This window comes from Symsagittifera roscoffensis, chromosome 3 (genome assembly GCF_963678635.1).
Source record: "Symsagittifera roscoffensis chromosome 3, txSymRosc1.1, whole genome shotgun sequence".
Classification (NCBI taxonomy): Eukaryota; Metazoa; Xenacoelomorpha; order Acoela; family Convolutidae; genus Symsagittifera; species Symsagittifera roscoffensis.
The window spans coordinates 18,252,472-18,270,485 of record NC_087064.1 but is presented as its reverse complement, the minus strand read 5'-3'; the positions used below and the strand labels follow the sequence as shown (position 1 = coordinate 18,270,485).

Below are 18,014 nucleotides of genomic sequence, written 5' to 3'. Positions count from 1 at the left end.
TTTTGATTTCTAACTGACTTTCAGACAACTTCAAATAGTTTTGAACGATTGAAATAAATCGCGCGTATAGCAAGCTGGTTTAAAAATTACGATGCTTGCTGAGTGAAAAGAATTTTTTTGATTGTTATCAAGCTATCGCCAAAATTACAACAGTTAATGACACAACATGCTTATAACATGTTACAATTATGTGGATGTAATGTTTTTAATAATCTGACTATACCGTTGCAACAGACTAGAGATTGTATATAAGCCAACTTCGCTAAGATATTTTCAAATATTTGTCACTGAAGCAACTCAACTTACGCTTTACGCTCTAAGGTAATTCATACAAAAGTTCTTCATATTAGACTTTTAAAACGCACGCACATAGATAAAATGTTGCGTTGTTATTTTTTGACCGTTTGTACGTTGTTTATAATTTGCTCAAGTGAAGGCCTTTTGCAGCCTTCGAGGATTTCTAGGCTCCCCGACAACACATCCAGGAATGATTTGTTCGTATACAGTTGGGAACGAGAATTGGAGGCAAACAAAACTGAGGTAAATGAAAATAATAACTTTTACTTACCTAACTTCTATAGATGACTAAGTTTTCAACCAACTGATTTCAGAACTCGCTTGTTCCAACAAGTTTGGACTCAAAAGCGCTCTTGCTATAAGATGGGTTTTCTAAGGTTGCTGTAAGCTAAGAAAAATGTGATTAGCAGTTCAAAAATTTGTCAGAATCGCCCTCCCTCTCATCTCTGGTTGACAAATTTTTCCAAAGGGTTCAACTGCTTTTTTTAAATTAATTTACGACAGCCTTTTTTGACTGACTGAGACAACAAATGCTAAAACCTCCTTGGGCGCCTATCTAAAATAGTTTGAGGGAAGCGCGCGCCAAAAAACGCAATTTTTGGTCTAAACCATTCACAAATGCACCAAAAAACATAGCTCGGTGCAGAAAATTCATCCAAATGTCATTCAGGAAATTCAGCACCGCTGGAGAAGTTCAAAATGGCTTTCAATGCCATATTTACTACCATTTCGTTTTTTTTTCTGGTTACAAGTATGGAATAGTGGTCCCTCGCGCGACGTTTAATAAAAAGCTTTAAAGGTGAGCTGCGGTTGTTTAAGTGTGGTGTTGGTTACTTGGTGGAAAAAATTTCCGATCAGCGTTCGTAGTTATCGTTAAATTAATAACTATATGCCATTTGTCTGATGTGGGAACACTTTTTCACAACAGGCTTTTACAGGGACCTCTCCTTCAAAATTGTAAGCAGTAATTCATGAGTGGCTAAATACTTACTCAACGTGTTTGAATTTTATTGCGGCTGGAAATAATTGAAAACAAGAGTGAAGCTTACAGATTTTTAATGGAAACAACAAGCTTAATGCCGTATAATGGAAAAAATAGAAAGACAAAATAGACTTTTTTGACAAATTTTAATCCAAAATTTTCATTAAGGAAGGAAAATTCAACGTTTCCCCATTTCAGTGTGCAACTGTAGTGTCCACAGACCGCATTCCAGATTCTCCCATCTTCAATTCCCGCTTCTGTTACCCAAGGTCTACCCAGAACATGTTCAAGAATATCTCCTACTCTCTGTTGCTGGACCCACTGCCCAAACAGAGGGAGCCCTTCTGGACTGTGCTTCTGGATTTGAGTCTGCAGCCAGCTATGATTGCAAGTGCAAACGGGTTCAAGGTCATCTATAGCAGTCACGACAAGTAAATAATTTGTTTTGGGTTCTTTGTGCATCCTAAATTCATTTTTTCTTGCTCAGAGCGTTGTAACTAAGAGCATAAAGTGTTCAATCAATTTCAAATGCTGATTCCTCAAATAGCACAGACATATCTCATGACAGTTATTGCCGCAAAAACAAAAAAAATGAAAAAACCAGGTGTTCAAATATTATTTTTTTTTGCGTCTGATGTAATTTTTCAAACCAAATTAGATCGAACTTCGAAGAACAGCGTCAGAAAAGCCATCAAAATTTTACTTCATTCATTGATTATGCTATTAACAGCCTGCTCCTGACCAGTAACATGAGCAGAAATCTTTCTAGGGGGCGGTTTTTGAAAAAATTTGAAAGTTTTATCGACTTTTTCAGGTCGACCACTTAGATTTTCCAAAGGTAAATTTAAAAAAAAAACAAGCTTAAAATGACGTTTTGAGCGTTTTGATAATAAGATAATAGTAACAATGAATCAGTTTCCAAGTATATGTTCACCCTTGCGATAAGCAAGTGTATTGCAACCGGGGACTAGACTTTTTTTTACCCGTAAACAACTTTGTTCACAGGACTCATTTCATATCTCCTGGACTCCTTCATCTTCTGACATGCTCAATTTCTTGAAAACTCTGTAGTTTCAATAGTAATTAGGTAAAACCCGTTTTACATTGTAGTTATTTTTTCAAATTTTAAATTTTTTATGTTAATTTTTTTCGGGTTCGTGGTTTCGTTCTCATTTCCGTCGGTTCATTTTCTATTTTTTTAAACGCTATTTTTCTAACTGATAGAGTTTTTTTGGCTTACTTTCTAGAGACTGTGTTTTTTTCCAATTTAAACAGTCATTTACAACTACAACTGAAAGTTCAGTAATTTGTAAATTTACCAAGTCTGATATTGGGGAAAAAATGCCGTTCTCAATAATCAATAGTTACAAGAAACACAATTTTGTTTTACTGTTGTTATGAAAGCACAAAAAGAACAAGAGAAAAACATTTTTCTAACCGCCCTTTGCTTGACGTTAATCACCCCTCCCATGAACCCTCGGAACGCTACTGCTCTCGATGCTTAGGGTACACACGCCTCTTGCAAAAATTTGAGGTCGGAGTTTTGTGGTACTTGTCTAATTTGACAATTTTTTGCCTTTTTTCTCACAAATTTTCAGGACAAATAAGAATGTATTTTTTCAGAAATTAATATCATCCACCTTGCAGCAAAAATTGAAAGACGGCCCTCGATAAAAGGCACCATCAACAAAATACACTTTCGTCATTTTAATATATAAAAAATGATTAATGTTGTTAGGTTCTTATTCGGTACATTTGAACATTTTTACTGCCTTTGTTTCAGAGATCACCCCATGTACGGAGAAACGTTCCTGCTGTTTCTTCATTCGCCTCTTAAACCAACAGATGCCGAAAATCTTAAAGGCATCGCCCTGAAGTCGCCATACAGAAAAGACGACACTTTCACACTGACCATTTGCCCATTGCCTCATTGTGGAACCATCGATGCTTCGTGTCAAAGTCTAACAATCAGTATACCTGATCAGGACAAAATAAACATCATCGAAGAGATTCCTGAAAGTGAAACCAAGTCCAACGAGTGTGGAAGCGAAGTTCTGACTGAGGTGCAAAAAGTTCCGAGCTTCATGGTTCACGACGCTTCTTTTGTGTCGAACTCTTTCGATGAAATGAAAACGGAAAATACGAATTCAAAATCGATATCATCAAATATAGTGGTGTCTTTTATTCCAAACTTGGAAATGGAAGGAACTATTGTGGTACTGTCGGATTGGATGGGCGAAGTGAAATCACGATTTGTTTGTCCGATTGACAGTTATCTAGACGCTGCCGCTCTGACCGAGAAACTGTCTCGTGACGAGGAATACTTGCTCTCATTTTGTTCTTTGATCGAGCAAAATGGGACGGAGAACGCAAAACTTATGATACTTTTGGTTACAACGCTATGTATTCTGCTAATACAGATCGTTATTTTTTACCTGATAATCAAGCCAAAATGTTTTACCAGAAAAAGTAGTAAATCCTTCATTTCGGCAATCGGTCCAAACTTGAACAACCGAACAGTTGCTGACGACACTGCGTTCAATGTCATAAGTAAGTTGCCTTTCATTTAGACTTCTGAAAAAATTGGCCATCAGATTGTAACAGCGCCGCTTTTTGATAATCAGTTTTTACTGGCATTTATAATCAAATATTAACATTTTCGAAAGGTGGAAATATTTTTGTTGTGCTAAAATAATAACTTTGAGTGCCTTTTGAAGGGTGCTAATAAAAAATGTATCATAGGAGAAAATTACTTAGTTAGTAAACCACAACTTGGCATTGATTTTTTTCCAAACGCTTGGTCAGTGAATGGATCAACTTCCGCGCCTGGCTTGAAGATTAAAGCCCTTTTAGGCTGAATGTTTGGCTTGAGATAATGAGGACAAATTTCATAAACTGGTTATTTTTTCTCTTTTAGAAGACGCTATTGAGGAGGAATCCAAAATCAGTTTCCTGAGAAACCTGAAGTGGCATTTGATGAATCTTTCGTCGCTTCCGCAGTTTTGGAAATCGAAAAATGGAAATTTTAATGGTGAGTGAACTTCAATCTGAAATCATTGTTGTTCCGACATTCGAAGAAAGTGGGAAATATATATTCCTGGGTATCATATTTAAGACCTTCGAGTTGTGATACGGAGTGCGAAAAATTACGCTTCATGTTATCGGTTTGAGGCAATTTTAGCAAAGTCGATGCAAATGATCAAATTGAAATAATATTTCAGTCGACGAGTCTATCATTTGATTTCTTTGAAAACTGAAAACTTTTAAATATTTTTTGTTGAAAAAAAATTGGTACAAATTTCCTTTTGAAATTCTTTGCAATGACTACAAAAGCGAGCTTGCAAACGTAGTTTTATAATTTTATATTCTCAGTCCACTTTTTTCAATGGAATTTGCATAATTGGCAACATTGTGCGAGTGAGTGCATGCAAAGAAAATTGCATTATTCCGTAAAACTTTCGAGTCAAGCATTTCGACAATGAAAATGAGATGTCATGAAAATCAAATACAGTTCACCGTAACCTAAAAGCGTTTGTTAAAAAGTTCCACGAAGTAGCAAGTAACTGGCTATGAACTTCGAGTTAATGCATACTATTGGTTGAAGCGTTAAAGTGCCATAGAGTCGACCTCAAAAAACCAAAGAAAAAACGACCCTGTAGTAGAACTCATGTTATCATGTTCTTTTTTCTCCTAGGTTTGATGAGAAAATGATGAGTATGTATGCTGGGGTGGCTTTTTCTCCAAATAAATTTATTTTTTAACTGGCTAATTTAGTCGGATTCTTCTCTGCCATTTTGAAGTTATTAATTTCCAAAATTTAGAATCAAAAGGAAATTTTACGTGAGACCATTTTTTCCAAAGTTACGGGGGATTGAATTTATGACTGCTTTGATTACGGCAATTCTAATTGAAACAAGACTGCTCGTATCAGGGCGAAGCCCTGAATGTTCCGTTTGCCTATTTAGGTTTATGGAGCAGTAATAACATTAAAAAATAAAAAAATAAAAATGAAGTTTTTTTTGCTAAAGTTTGAATTTTTTTAATGAAAATCATTCCCTCATACGCCATATAAAGTACAAAAGGATAGATTTCGCTACTTGTAACAAATCATTTATGGCAAATAAGCTTCGTAAAACCAATTTGGAATGATTTCTAAGACGGATTAAATCTCGCTTACGCGTTAATAGCGCGAAATACATCGCGCGTTAATTGTCCCAAATTGGTCAAAATGGCAAACTTTAAACCCCCATAACTTTACGAAAAATAATCACAGGTGAAATATCTTTTCAAATTTGAGCTCAGGACAACAATACCTTTCGAATGATTATTAAAAATTCCGTCAAAAATGGCTAGTTAAAAAGTCGAAATTTGTCTGAAGAAAAAAAACCCACCCCGAGCACAAATATTCCGTTACTTTCGTATCGAAAGTCGGAACAATAATGACCCAGCAAAATTTCGTCCCATTGAAGCGTAAACAGCATATTAAATCATTCCAAATTGAACACGACTGCTCGTATCAGGGCGAAGCCCTGAATGTTCTGACTGCCTTAAAAGGTTTGTGGAGCAGTAGTAACATCAAAAAATTAAATGAAATAAAACAAAATGAAAAAAAAATTCTAAAATTTGAATTTTTTTTATGAAATCATCCCCCCACACGCCATATAAAGTACATAAGAATAGATTTCGCTCATTGTAACATATCAATTATGGCAAATATGCTTCTTTCAACCATTTTGGAACGAGTTCAAAGACGGATTAAATCTCCGCTTACGCTTTAATAGAGCGAAATATATCGCGCGTAAATTAACCCAAATTGGTCAGAATGGCAATCTTTAAACCCTCATAACTTTACGAAAAATGATCAAAGGTGAAATATCTTTTCATATTTAAGCTCAGGACAACAATACCTTTTGAATGATTTTAAAAAATTCCGTCAAAAATGGCTAGTTAAAAAGTCAAAATTTGTCTGAGAAAAAAAAACCCACCCCGAGCTCAAATATTCCGTTACTTTTGTATCGAAAGTCGGAACAATTAGGGCATGTGATTTGCTCGTATTAATATGTAACCAAACGCAAAATATATCTTCTGCACTTAGAATAGCAAAAGTAAAAAATAGCTTTGAAAAAATTTCGCACCTATTTGAAAAGCAATTTAGATCAAAAACTTTTTAATAGACGGACGCTGAAAGGCAGTCGAAACAGTCAAGACTTCGATTTCCATTATTTGTACATAGAAATGAGTCGGCTTTCATCACTAGCTCCTCGGATAAATATTTGTTTTTGCAAAATTTATCATTAGCTACTAGAGATATTTCTTTGAAATTTTTCAAACAAAGTTGTAACAGAACTTTTTATACGGCCTAGAAGATATTGATGTCCTAAAAGATGTATTATATGTGATAAATTTTGCTAAAATAATTGCAGTTTGAACGATATATTGCGTTCTTACTACTCGTAAGTGGTGCATAAATCCAGCTAAGTCACCATTTTTAATTGAATTGAGAAACACTAATTGTCTAAAAATAGTTTGTCAGTTGATGCAAGATATATCAGTTTATAATTGTTCCGACTTTCGAAACGAAAGTAACGGAATATTTGTGCTCGGGGTGGGTTTTTTTTCTTCAGACAAATTTCGACTTTTTAACTAGCCATTTTTGACGGATTTTTTTTTATATCATTCGAAAACTATTGTTGTCCTTAGCCTAAATTTGAAAAGATATTTCACTTGTGATCATTTTTCCTAAAGTTATGAGGGTTTAAAGATTGCCATTTTGACCAATTTGGGACAATTAACGCGCAATATAATTCGCGCTATTAACGCGTAAGCGGAGATTTAATCCGTCTTATAAATCGTTCCAAATTGGTTGAATGAAGCTTATTTGCCATAATTGATTTGTTACAAGGAACGAAATCTATCTTTTTGTACTTTATATGGCGTGTTGGGGGATGATTTTCATAAAAAATTTCTTATTTTAAAAAAAAAATTCATTTTATATTATTTCATTTAATTTTTTTTATTAATTACTGCTGCTCAATAAACATTAAAAGGCAGTCTGAACATTCAGGGCTTCGCCCTGATACGAGCAGTCTTGTTTATTTTGGGCGTGGGATAATAGGTTTCCCAAAAAAAGAAAAAGTTTTTTTTTAATGGTTTCAGCATTTTTTTCAGACTTAAATAGAATTTTGTAACTAGCCATTTTTGAATGAAGGTTTTTGAGCCATCGGATAAGCATTGATGTCTTGAGCTCAATTTTAAAAAAGACATTTCTTTTTTCATAATTTTTACGTAAAATATGGTCTTTGACGCTACAGTTTATTTTTGAAAATCACGTTTTGTATAACCGGGTTGACATAACAGTCAGACCATTCAGGATTTGACCTAATACGAGAGATTTTGTTCTCAGAAATTTTTTTCATTGCTATCATATTTTTCAGATTCGTCAGTCATTGACCTACAAATGCCTCAAGTGCCTCCGATGAATAAGTCTGCTGAAGGAGAAGACATAAACTCGAGCAACATAACAGCAGCCAGTTAGTGTACTTCAAGTTAACAATACCAGACGCTTTGCCTTTTAGAATTAATCGTCGTTTACGTTAAGAAGTAGTTTGAACATATTTTTGCTGTCCTTACATTAAATTAAAGGAATTTTGAGCAAGATTTATGTTTTAGACTAATTTTGTAATATGCTGGTTTTGGTATATGCTGATTTTGAATTTTACCAAAAGTGTTCGTATTCTGAACAATAGAGGATAGCAGTTGCCTGTAAGTGCTAATTTGAGGAAAATCATCACATCTTGCGACAAAACCATGTGCTGGAATTTTTGTTCTGAATTTCGAATACTCGGAAATTTTTTTTGTTCTGACCAAGCTCAATTTTCTAATTAACCGTTTTTGACAAAATTGTTCATGTCATCTGAAATATATCAATGGCTGAGCTCAAGTCAGTAAAGATATGACTTCGTTATTTTTTGTGAAGTTATGGGGGTTTGCAAATGCTTATTTGGTGAATTTATGATAATTATTATGTGCAATTATGCAACTTTCTCTTAGTGCGTAGCAAATGCTGTGAATAATTCCGGCTCAAAAGTTTTTGGTGAGCTTTCAGCAAACAGAAAAACTCCTAATATCACTTTGGAACGATGTGGCGCGTTAATACCACGAAGTATATCGCGTGTTAATTATACCAAACTAGCAGTTTACAAAGCCTCATAACGTGGCGAAAAACAATTACAGGTAATATATTTTTTATGTTTAAGCTGTCGTCATCAATAACTTTTACATGATTACACTCGCGAGAGCAAGCGTCTCGTAATCGAGAACAAGGCTTTCCCCCCATAAACAACTTGTCGTTTAAATCTGTAAGAAATTGTGAAGTTGCTTTGTTACTGAACCTAAACCACTTCGATACTCCTTCCCATTTGGCCTAGAGGTAACGGGGTTGCCTTTGTACCCAGATATATAGAACCCATTGACTCGAACCCATGTATATGAAAAAAACACTCGTAAAGTCAATTTGGTCGAATTAAAAAAATGTTGACAATAGTTTTGAATTTTTATAGTAATCCGTGCCATCGAGCAAATCTTATATCCGCACCTGTAACATACAAGTTGTTCCGCCCGTTCACCCAGATTCGGGATTGGCTCCTGCTCTAGACCTTCACAAATTTGTTCGATCTTTTTTTTTTTCAACTTTGTTGTTTTTTATCAAAAAAAAACAAGAATGACTGCGATGAACCCTATATATAGGGTTCGAGTCCCGGCCGGATGTATGAAATTGAAAACAAATGTCCGGTAAAAATTGAATTATCGGACTTTTATTTGTCTGCTTGTTTTGTCGGTTTAGTTGCCACATCTTGAAATTTTTTGTTCATAATAGTTGCAACTGATTTTTATTTACTCCTGCAGTTTCTAAATTTAATAGCCCTGACGTTGTATAGATTCCTTTGTTTTTTTTTGCTTTAAAGCTGAAGAACAAAAATTTTTTCATTTACTTCAGACATTCAAAAGTACTTAAGTTTTGTTGCCGAACTCTGACTGCCGCCTCGTTTCTAGTTGCCATTTTTTTCCAAACGGTTCCCGAAAAAATGCTGTTCAGAAAATTTGTCTAAGTATGATTGGTCATCTTGGGGATTCTACTGAGCTTGAAAGTTTCAAAAGAGCTTACCTACAAAAAGTCGACAAAACGTTTCGAAAAAACCGCCCCTCCCCCGTCAAAAATTCCTGCGCACGCACGCTACTGCGCTATACCAGTGTTACTGGTCTGACACATAAATGGCCTATCTAATTTTTTTATTGATGGGAATAACTACTATAGAAGTGTACATCTTAGAAAAATCTACTGTTATAAACCGGTCTCGAGTAGGCAATAACTTCAGTTATGCCTATAATGACTAGCGTTTACTCATTTCAAAAAAAACGGCGAAATTTGGTATTTCGAAAAATGTTGAAATCGTATTCTTACTTTACATGCAGCAAATTGCGTGCCTTAACATATTTCATCATTTCGAATCCATTAATTGGGTCAACTTACTTGTAATCAAAGTTTGGTTTTGCCCACCGCAATTTTTTTCTAAACTACTGTGGCATGTTTCTTGATGATAACCCTGTTATTAAATTGAGAATTCGAGACGTCGTATTCACAAGGCATGTCATGTATCTTCTTTGTTTTCAGTACTGGATTTGACTCGTGAGATCTCAAGACATGCTGCAGCGTTGAATGCGTCCTCAGACCGTACTGTCAATACCAGCAATATTTCGACAGGTTGAAATAAATTTTCTTCTTGTTTTCAAGATGATTATTGTTAGGAAAGGTGCGGGGGATGTAGTTAAATGCGGGGTGGTCATGGGTGCCTGGCCATGTCCAATTTTACGACATCCATTTATCGGTTGACAAACCCTAAATCTTTTTTTATGGCGCCTCGGCACCAATATATAATTACGCTTGCGATTAGGAAGCGTTATCTACTCGGAATGTAGAATTTTATTGGGTTAACTACTCGTTTAACAAAATCAGTTCAATCTTTTGCAGCTGGCATACAGCAGTTGAATCACTTGCAGGTGGGTACTTGTTACTACAGTGTAGTTTCAGGGGGACATCAAAATCAGTTTTTTTTCGGCTCAACTGGTGTCTGTTCAAAGAATGTCGGCGTTGTTTCCGCTTCGTAAGTTTTGTTCAGTTGCCAATTTGGACTTCAAATTTCTTGCTTGGCATGTTTGCCAAGATTTTTCTGTTCGATAAAAACAGATAGTAATAAAATTCTTGGGATCGTTTTTTTTAATTACTTCATTTTTTCGGACGCTTTGGCAAAAATTTTCTATCTTCTGAAAATTTTAAGTTTTTCTCAAAAACTGCTCTACCGATTTTCAAAAAGTGGCAACAATGGAAAATCCTTCTACTCCCCTGTGTGCCTGCTTATTTCTTTTGTTTCTTTTTACCTTATCCCTTTTTCTACAGCCTTCGAAAAAGTGTGGTGGGTTTTTGACCCATGTTTTTGATATTTTTTATACATTTTCTCAAGAAATACCCTCTCAAACCTGAGTTTTTATTTCAATCGACAGGGCGGATTGCGAGAACTTCCCATGCAAAAGCGGCTACACTCAATTTTTTTTGTACATGAAAAGTTATGACCCCTCGGAAATATCAAAATTGTGACTTTTTGAATGTTTTTTCAAACTTTTTTTTCTCGAAAACCACTGTCTCAAATCTGAATTTTTGATTTCGATCAAAAGGACGGGTTGTGGAAAGCTTCCTTGTATAAGCTGTCTACGCCAAAACTTTATAACGCGAAAAGTTATGACTATCGAAAAAAACCAAAACTGTGATTTTCTGACCATTTTTCAAACGTTTCTTACTTTTTTGAAAAACTATTATCACGAATCGTAGTTTTTGTGTTCAATGGATAGAACGTGTTGTAAGAAGCTCCGCTGCATAAATTTCTACGCCCAAACTGTTTTTTTTTAAATTAAGACCCTCGAAAAAATCAAAATGTGATTTTTTGACCCTTTTTTTGAAACTTTTGACCCGTTTCCGACAAAAAAGAAAGACTTCAGAAAAGTTAATGATTTGATTCCCAGTCTGTTTTTTGAAATTTGTTTTCGAAAACTACCCAGCCGAGTCTGATATCAAGAGTTTAATGTGGGAAGCCTCTGCGCTTAAGCGGATACGCCTTAAAATTTGCCTGGAAAATCTTTTCAAATTCTCCAAAACTTTCGCTCTTATTTTTGACTGTTTTTTGGATTTTTTTCGACGTTACTCGATAATTACCGTGCTAATTCTCAGGTTGTGTTAATCGAGAATTTTTTGAGTTTTCTTAAAATCTACTCATCAAATTTGAGATGAAAAGCTCAATCGAAAGAAGCGGTTGCGCAAGTTTTTCTTGCAGAAGCGGCTGAAAAACTATTCTTTGGCAAACATCCGCATACTTTCAATAAATTGTGCAAATACCCAAAAACGAAAACTTTCGACGAGCACGAAAAATATTTATGTTATGAGGTGTTTTCTTTCCGCCAATTTTTTTTGTGATGATTGATAATGACGATTACATTTTCCTGAAAATCTTGAAATCCGAACTATTTTCCCAGCGGATTTAGGGGGGGGGGGGGGACGCCTCCCCGTTCCCTCAAGATTTGAACCCCTGACGATCTTTAAGATTTCCATTTTTGGCTGACGGTCCCTAAATTTTTTATAAAGGCGCCTTTGGCGCCAATTAATACTAAATTTGAAGGGGAGGCGAGCGCCAAAAAAAACGTGATTTTGATGTCAACAGTTTCCAAAAAGTGCCCAAAAAGCTTTTTTTTTGGCCTGTTTTTTTTCAAAATTTTGCCTGCGCCGCAGAAAATTTGGTCAAAATAGGGTCTTTGTAGTGATTTCTAAGAGCTCCGAAAATCAATTAGGTCGACCTAAAAAAAAAGGTCGATAAAATTTCGAAATTCGAGAAGATCCTAGATCCGCAACTGGCTATTTTCACATGAAATGTTTGGAGTCTCAAAAAACTAAAATGGACCCCCAGAGAGCTTTAAATTTCAATGCATAATAGTTTTTTATAAACTATTATGCATTGAAATAACAACTATTATGAGCGAAATAACTTGATATAGCTCCAATTGAGGCTAGTTAATCATCGGTTAATTTGTTTCAGCTTGGCGGAAATGATAGCAAATACATCAGCACTGTATCAAATTTAGAAAAATTTCAAAGGATCATTTTGTTTTGAACTTTTTCAAAAAAATGGCTGGTTTTAAAAGTTAATAAAACCAAAAACAAATTAAATCAACCTATTATATGTGCAGTAAAAAATCAGATACTTGACATAATATGCACCAAATTTAATCCACAATTTTGAACGTTTGCAAGAATTATTTTTTTTAAAAAAAAAAAAGGAAATTTGAAGTGTTTTTGGTTCACATTAATATTTCGTAATGAAACTCCCCTTGTTCAATTTTCTTGATTTGTAGTTTCGAGAATTAATTTGAAGGAGTTTAGGGGAGGGTGGGGTTTTTGAAGACCCGCTAGATGCTACATAAATGTATGTTACAACTTGAGTGAGACATCGTGTGTTAAATTTTGCTTTTCCTAATTTTTCCTGCAAAAATTTAAATTTCAATTTGAAAAATGTTTCATATTTCTAACTGTTTTTCGACGCGGTTTCATGAGTCGTACAATGATTGAAGCAATGAAGATTTTCGTAAATCATTATTTGTTGGATCTAAACGCTGAATAAGAAATCTTGTTTCATGGGAAAGCCCTGAATGTTCCCGACTGCCCTTTATCATCAATGAAAGAGTTTTTAAAAAACATTAAGAAATTTAGAAATTGATTTTTTTTAAAAATCCAAAGAAATGCGAAAAAATCTAAAATCAAAAGAAAGGGAAAAAACCTCAACGCGCTATGCTAAGTACAAAGTGATTTCCTTAGCATCTAGTAACTTTGTTTCTGGTGAATTAACTTTTTTTTTTAGTTTTTCAGCTGAAGGCATTAATATATTTTAAGACCATTCCAACCTCCCATCCAGGCTTTCACAAAAAACGAGAAAGTTGAAAAAAAAATTAGACTCACCTCACGCGAGATTTTGTTTTTTCCTTATTCAAACCTTTTTCTGTGCTTTCTTAAAACTTTCAACATCAATTCTGTTGACCAGTTTTCATTAACAATATTTTCTCCAATCCGAGTGGCTGAAAGAGTAAAACTACGTGGAACACAAAAAACTCTTTTAAATAATGGTTTCTTGTTAGGAGTATCAAGAGATAGTAAAAATTTCAAATGCTAGAAAAGTTCCTAACTATAATAAATTCGCAACAGTTATGATATCATTAGTAAGAATAAAAGTTAATTGATCAATATACGGCGTCCTTGGATTAATATTAGCAGAAGATGAGTTCTTATGAAAGTGGCTAATCTTTTAGAATTTCCTTCCGGAAGGAGGCAACTCAAAGTGGATCTCCCCCTACTGAAAGACAAGATGGGTTCACAGGGCACAATTACCACCAACTTTTTCAACGTCACATCCAACGGTATTTCCTAAAGTTTTTGTTATCTACCAAATTTAATTCCAGCCTCATTGTCTTGTTCCGACTACTGAAAGCGGGGAGAAGCTTTGCCTTCGGTTGTTTTTATTTTTTCAACTTTGTCTATGTCATTTTGAAAAATGTTGAAGTTCCTTCGAACATTCCTGTCGGGTTTCGGATGTTAAAAAAATCCAATTTTTCTCAATGTTGAGAAAAAGTGGCTCACATTTTTGCTATTGAGGCCCAAATTTAGCGGAAAGAAATCGTTGTTCCTGCCACAAACCCACTTATACTTGAACATGGCTCGAATTGAGAATAAAAATTTCGATTTTATTCAAAAAGTTTTGCATTTACTGAGTAATTTTGGGTAAATAATTTGGAAGCATAGATTATTGGATTTAAATTAAATGCATTTTTTTAAAATTGAATTATTACTTTTGAAATATAATGTTAGGATTGTTGTCAGTATGTAGACTTTTTGAAATTTAAGTTAGATTTGTTACAATATACATTGATGATAAGTTGAAATTAAATGCAAAACGATATATTAATTGAATTTGTTTTTCAAATAAATCTAATAACAGTTCAGGATTTTCTATGATACTTTAGTTTCGAGACGAAAAGTTTTCAGCCCACACTTATTGCTGTTTCAGATATGAGTCTGTGCGAACACATGGCGAAACAGGTGGCTCTGAACAGCTCTGCTAATGACACGACTATCACTATATCAAACTTATCTCATGGTTAGTGCCCAAAGTCTCTTAATTCAGTGGTCATTTTCTTTCTCTCTTTTTTAAAAGGCTACTATTATTGGGTCACGTGTTTTGATATCTTTATGTACAGCAAGTTAAAATGAATACTCAGGTTTTTATAATCAAATGAGTTTAATCATAACGAACTGGATGCTGGCACCACCATAAATTAGAATTTGAGTTTTTTTAGGGTCGATAAAAGATGTAGGTAACTTTGTACAAAAACAGTTTTTGTTTTCGTTCTTATTCAGAATTGCCTGGCTTCAATGCCAGTATTGAAATGCCCCACGAAGAACCACTGAATGGAACAAACATCACCATCAACGTCTACAACATAGACTCAATCGGTAACATAGATTCAAATGGACGCCCCCCCCCCCCCTCAGGGATTCGATCCTCTCACCACCCAAAGAGTCCCCTTTCGGATTTATTTTACAACATCCATTTTGACCGACTGGCCCTACAACTTTTCTAAAAACTCCTTTGGCAAAAATTTAAGCTTTTCAAAAATTTTCCAAAAGTTGTCCAAGACCAGTGTGTCTTCGAAAACGTTTGTCAAACTGATAGGGTCCTTATTATATTTTAAAAGAACTCAAAAAATCAATTTAGACGACCTAAAAAAAATGCGATCTTTTCAAAAAATCAAAAACTGAGTTTTTTGAAAATCCGATCCTCCCTCGAGAAAACACGAGAAAACATAGATCCGCCATTGGGCGACAAGTTACATCGTTTAATAATTGCAAGAAAAGAGTGTTATTAAAGTAGATAGTGTACAATAAATGCTAAGGAAGTTTGTTATTTTCAATGTTATTTCAGCTACTGCAGTTGCAAAGAGTGGCGATGAAGTAAAATCTGACGAAAATGACGGAAGCAATGTGTGATTTGTGATTCAATTGAAAATGATTCTCAAACGTTTTGATACTTGAAAACATTTCTCAAATATTTGTAAAATAATTTAGCTAGCGACTAATAAAGCTTGATAAAATAGTATAAAAATCAAAGTCGTTCTTCGCACGAAGATTAACCATACTTACGGAGGGCTATATAATTTGAACTTTAATCGTTATAGTTTTCAAAATTTATAATTAAAAAGGAATTTTGAAAAACAGTTTTGTAGGAAAAAATAGTCACGAAAAATTAAAGAAAAAAAGAAAGTTTTGATAATTTTTTTTGCAAAAATTTTTCAGAAAATGTTTAGTCCAAAAATGGTGCTAAATATTTAGCAAACTAATTTTATGAGAATTTTAAGGACTTTATCAAAATTTCACTGCTTGTTTACTACTAGTCTGCGACCATCTATCTTTAATCAGCCTACACGCTCACTTACCTCGCACGAAATTGGACGAAAATTCAAAAGTTTCTCACCGCTTTCTCAAAACTGGAAAATTTGTTCGAAAACTTCTCTGTCTTTCAAGTCTGCGCGCTCGCTTAACTCGTGCAAAATTGATTGAAAATTTACAATTTTCAAACTGCTTTTTTCTAGAAACTGGAAAAAAAATTTGGAAACTTTTCAATGTCTTTCAAGTCTGCTCGCTTGCTTAACTTGCTCGAAATCGGACAAAAACTCAAAAGTTTCAAACCGCTTTTTTTTCGGCACAAGTCATGTTTGGAACAAGTAGCAGAAAATGAATTTTAGCAGTACAGCTAAATTTTGCGGTACAATTTGTGCAGCAATTAAATAAACATAATTTTAAATGTTTAAATCTTCCAAGTATAACTTTTTCCAATGCGGCATAAATCTGGCAATGTATGAAATTTGCAGTCGATCAATTTGAATTTTCAAGGCATGGGTTTGCTTGCTAGTTTTGACTTATCGGTCGCTTTGAAATTTCTGGATACTCAATTCTGATTGGCTGAAATTCGTTTTACAACATTAGTCCTTCCGTCATAGGGACGCCACCGCTGAAATTAGCTGAAGTAAATTTCCATTTTGCTGTCCATGAGGAAAAAACCATACCAATGTGTCACCTGTATCTTAACTTTTCTCTGATTATGGTGCTTTTGGAGTCTTTAGTCATTATTTTGTTCACTGATCTCCAATTGTCGCAACCGGATGGAATAGCAGAAATTTTTAAGAAAGTAGATGGTTGATAAAGCTGATTTTGGTTTTGTAATGGAAAAATTAAAAAGATTGCGGTAGAAGGCAATTTGAAAAACAAACAAGACTGCTCGTATCAGGGCGAAGCCCTGAATGTTCCGACTGCCTTTTGAGGTTTTATGGAGCAGTAAAAACATCAAAAAAATAAATGTAATAAAATAAAATGAAAAATTTTTTCTAAAATTTGAAATTTTTATGAAAATCATCTTCCCCCACGCCATATGAAGTACAAAAAGATAGATTTAGCTCCTTTTAACAAATCAATTATGGCAAATAAGCTTCTTTCAACCAATTTGGAACGATTTTAAGACGGATTAAATCTCAGCTTACGCGTTAATAGCGCGAAATATATCGCGCGTTAATTGTCCCAAATTGGCCAAAATGGCAATCTTTAAACCCCCATAACTTTACGAAAAATGATCACAGGTGAAATATCTTTTCAAATTTGAGCTCAGGACAACAATAGCTTTCGAATGATATGAAAAAATTCCGTGAAAAAAGGCTAGTTAAAAAGTAGAAATTTGTCTGAAGAAAAAAACCCACCCCGAGCACAAATATTCCGTTACTTTCGTACCGAGAGTCGGAACAAAAAAAAATCGACTAAACGGGTTAATATTTTCGCTGTTTTTAAGCCAACGGATGCATTTAGAATAAGTTCACAAAGAAGGCTGGCTATCCATCCGGAAAACTTCAAATTGCCCTGCGAGTGTGTTTGCGCGAATTCTTAATGCACGGCAAGGATTTGTTTCAAATTGAACTGAGGTAATTTAGTTGTCCATGTTTATTCGACTCAAACTTCAGCGCTTTTTCTTGACTTTGGCTGTCAAATTGATTCGTTTTGCCTTATACCAAAAAATTCCGTCGTTTTGTAATATACATCTTTTAATTTGGAATATGGCACGTTACGCTCACACTTTTTGTCCTTCTCAAATTTTGTGGCACATTTTGGTTCTCACACATTTTGCCCCACATATATGACGAGACTATGTGTAAAAGATCTCAAGAGTGAACTTTGTGAGAAGCAAAATGGGCATTTATATATCGGAAGGGCAAATGTGTAATGCCCCATATTTCACTGCAAGTTTATGAAAGGCTTTGTGTGTAAAGTATTAAGAGCGAACTGAGTGAGAAGTAAAATGCGCCACGAAATTTGGAAAGGGCAAAGTATGTAAGGCCCCACATTTCGCTCAAAAAATATGATGGGCTTTGCATTGAAGATATTACGGGCGAACTATGTGGAAATGTGTCACTGAGTTTGAGAAAAGCAAAATATGTGATGGGCATAATCAGGCAATATCAGGGCGAATCCTTGATTGCTTTGACTCTTCAGCACCGATTTAAAAAAAATTGGCTTCCAAAAAGTTATTGAAACACGGGCAAC

The 18,014-nt window shown here is 34.6% G+C and overlaps 1 protein-coding gene and 1 pseudogene across 1 annotated transcript; both read left to right on the top strand.

Moving 5' to 3' along the window:
• Positions 1–1,561: 1,561 nt before the first annotated feature.
• LOC134841608 (uncharacterized) lies at positions 1,562–15,588 on the top strand. The gene is made up of 9 exons (XM_063857635.1): positions 1,562–1,710; positions 3,063–3,829; positions 4,197–4,310; positions 7,714–7,809; positions 9,951–10,040; positions 13,682–13,789; positions 14,437–14,526; positions 14,787–14,882; positions 15,352–15,588. Exons 1-9 carry the CDS (start codon positions 1,562–1,564, stop codon positions 15,414–15,416), a joined length of 1,575 nt encoding a protein of 524 aa, XP_063713705.1. The 3' UTR covers positions 15,417–15,588.
• A 1,772-nt stretch (positions 15,589–17,360) lies between these two features.
• LOC134841606 (uncharacterized protein DDB_G0283357-like) overlaps positions 17,361–18,014 on the top strand; it is a 43,533-nt pseudogene continuing 42,879 nt past the window's right edge.

Bases quoted from the DNA above. Each gene is read 5' to 3' on its own strand.
- LOC134841608 (XM_063857635.1), top strand. From the start codon at position 1,562: ATGTTCAAGAATATCTCCTACTCTCTGTTGCTGGACCCACTGCCCAAA. The intron at 13,790-14,436 runs GTATTTCCTAAA...TTGCTGTTTCAG, and splicing joins TTTCAACGTCACATCCAACG to ATATGAGTCTGTGCGAACAC. The intron at 14,527-14,786 runs GTTAGTGCCCAA...GTTCTTATTCAG, and splicing joins TATATCAAACTTATCTCATG to AATTGCCTGGCTTCAATGCC.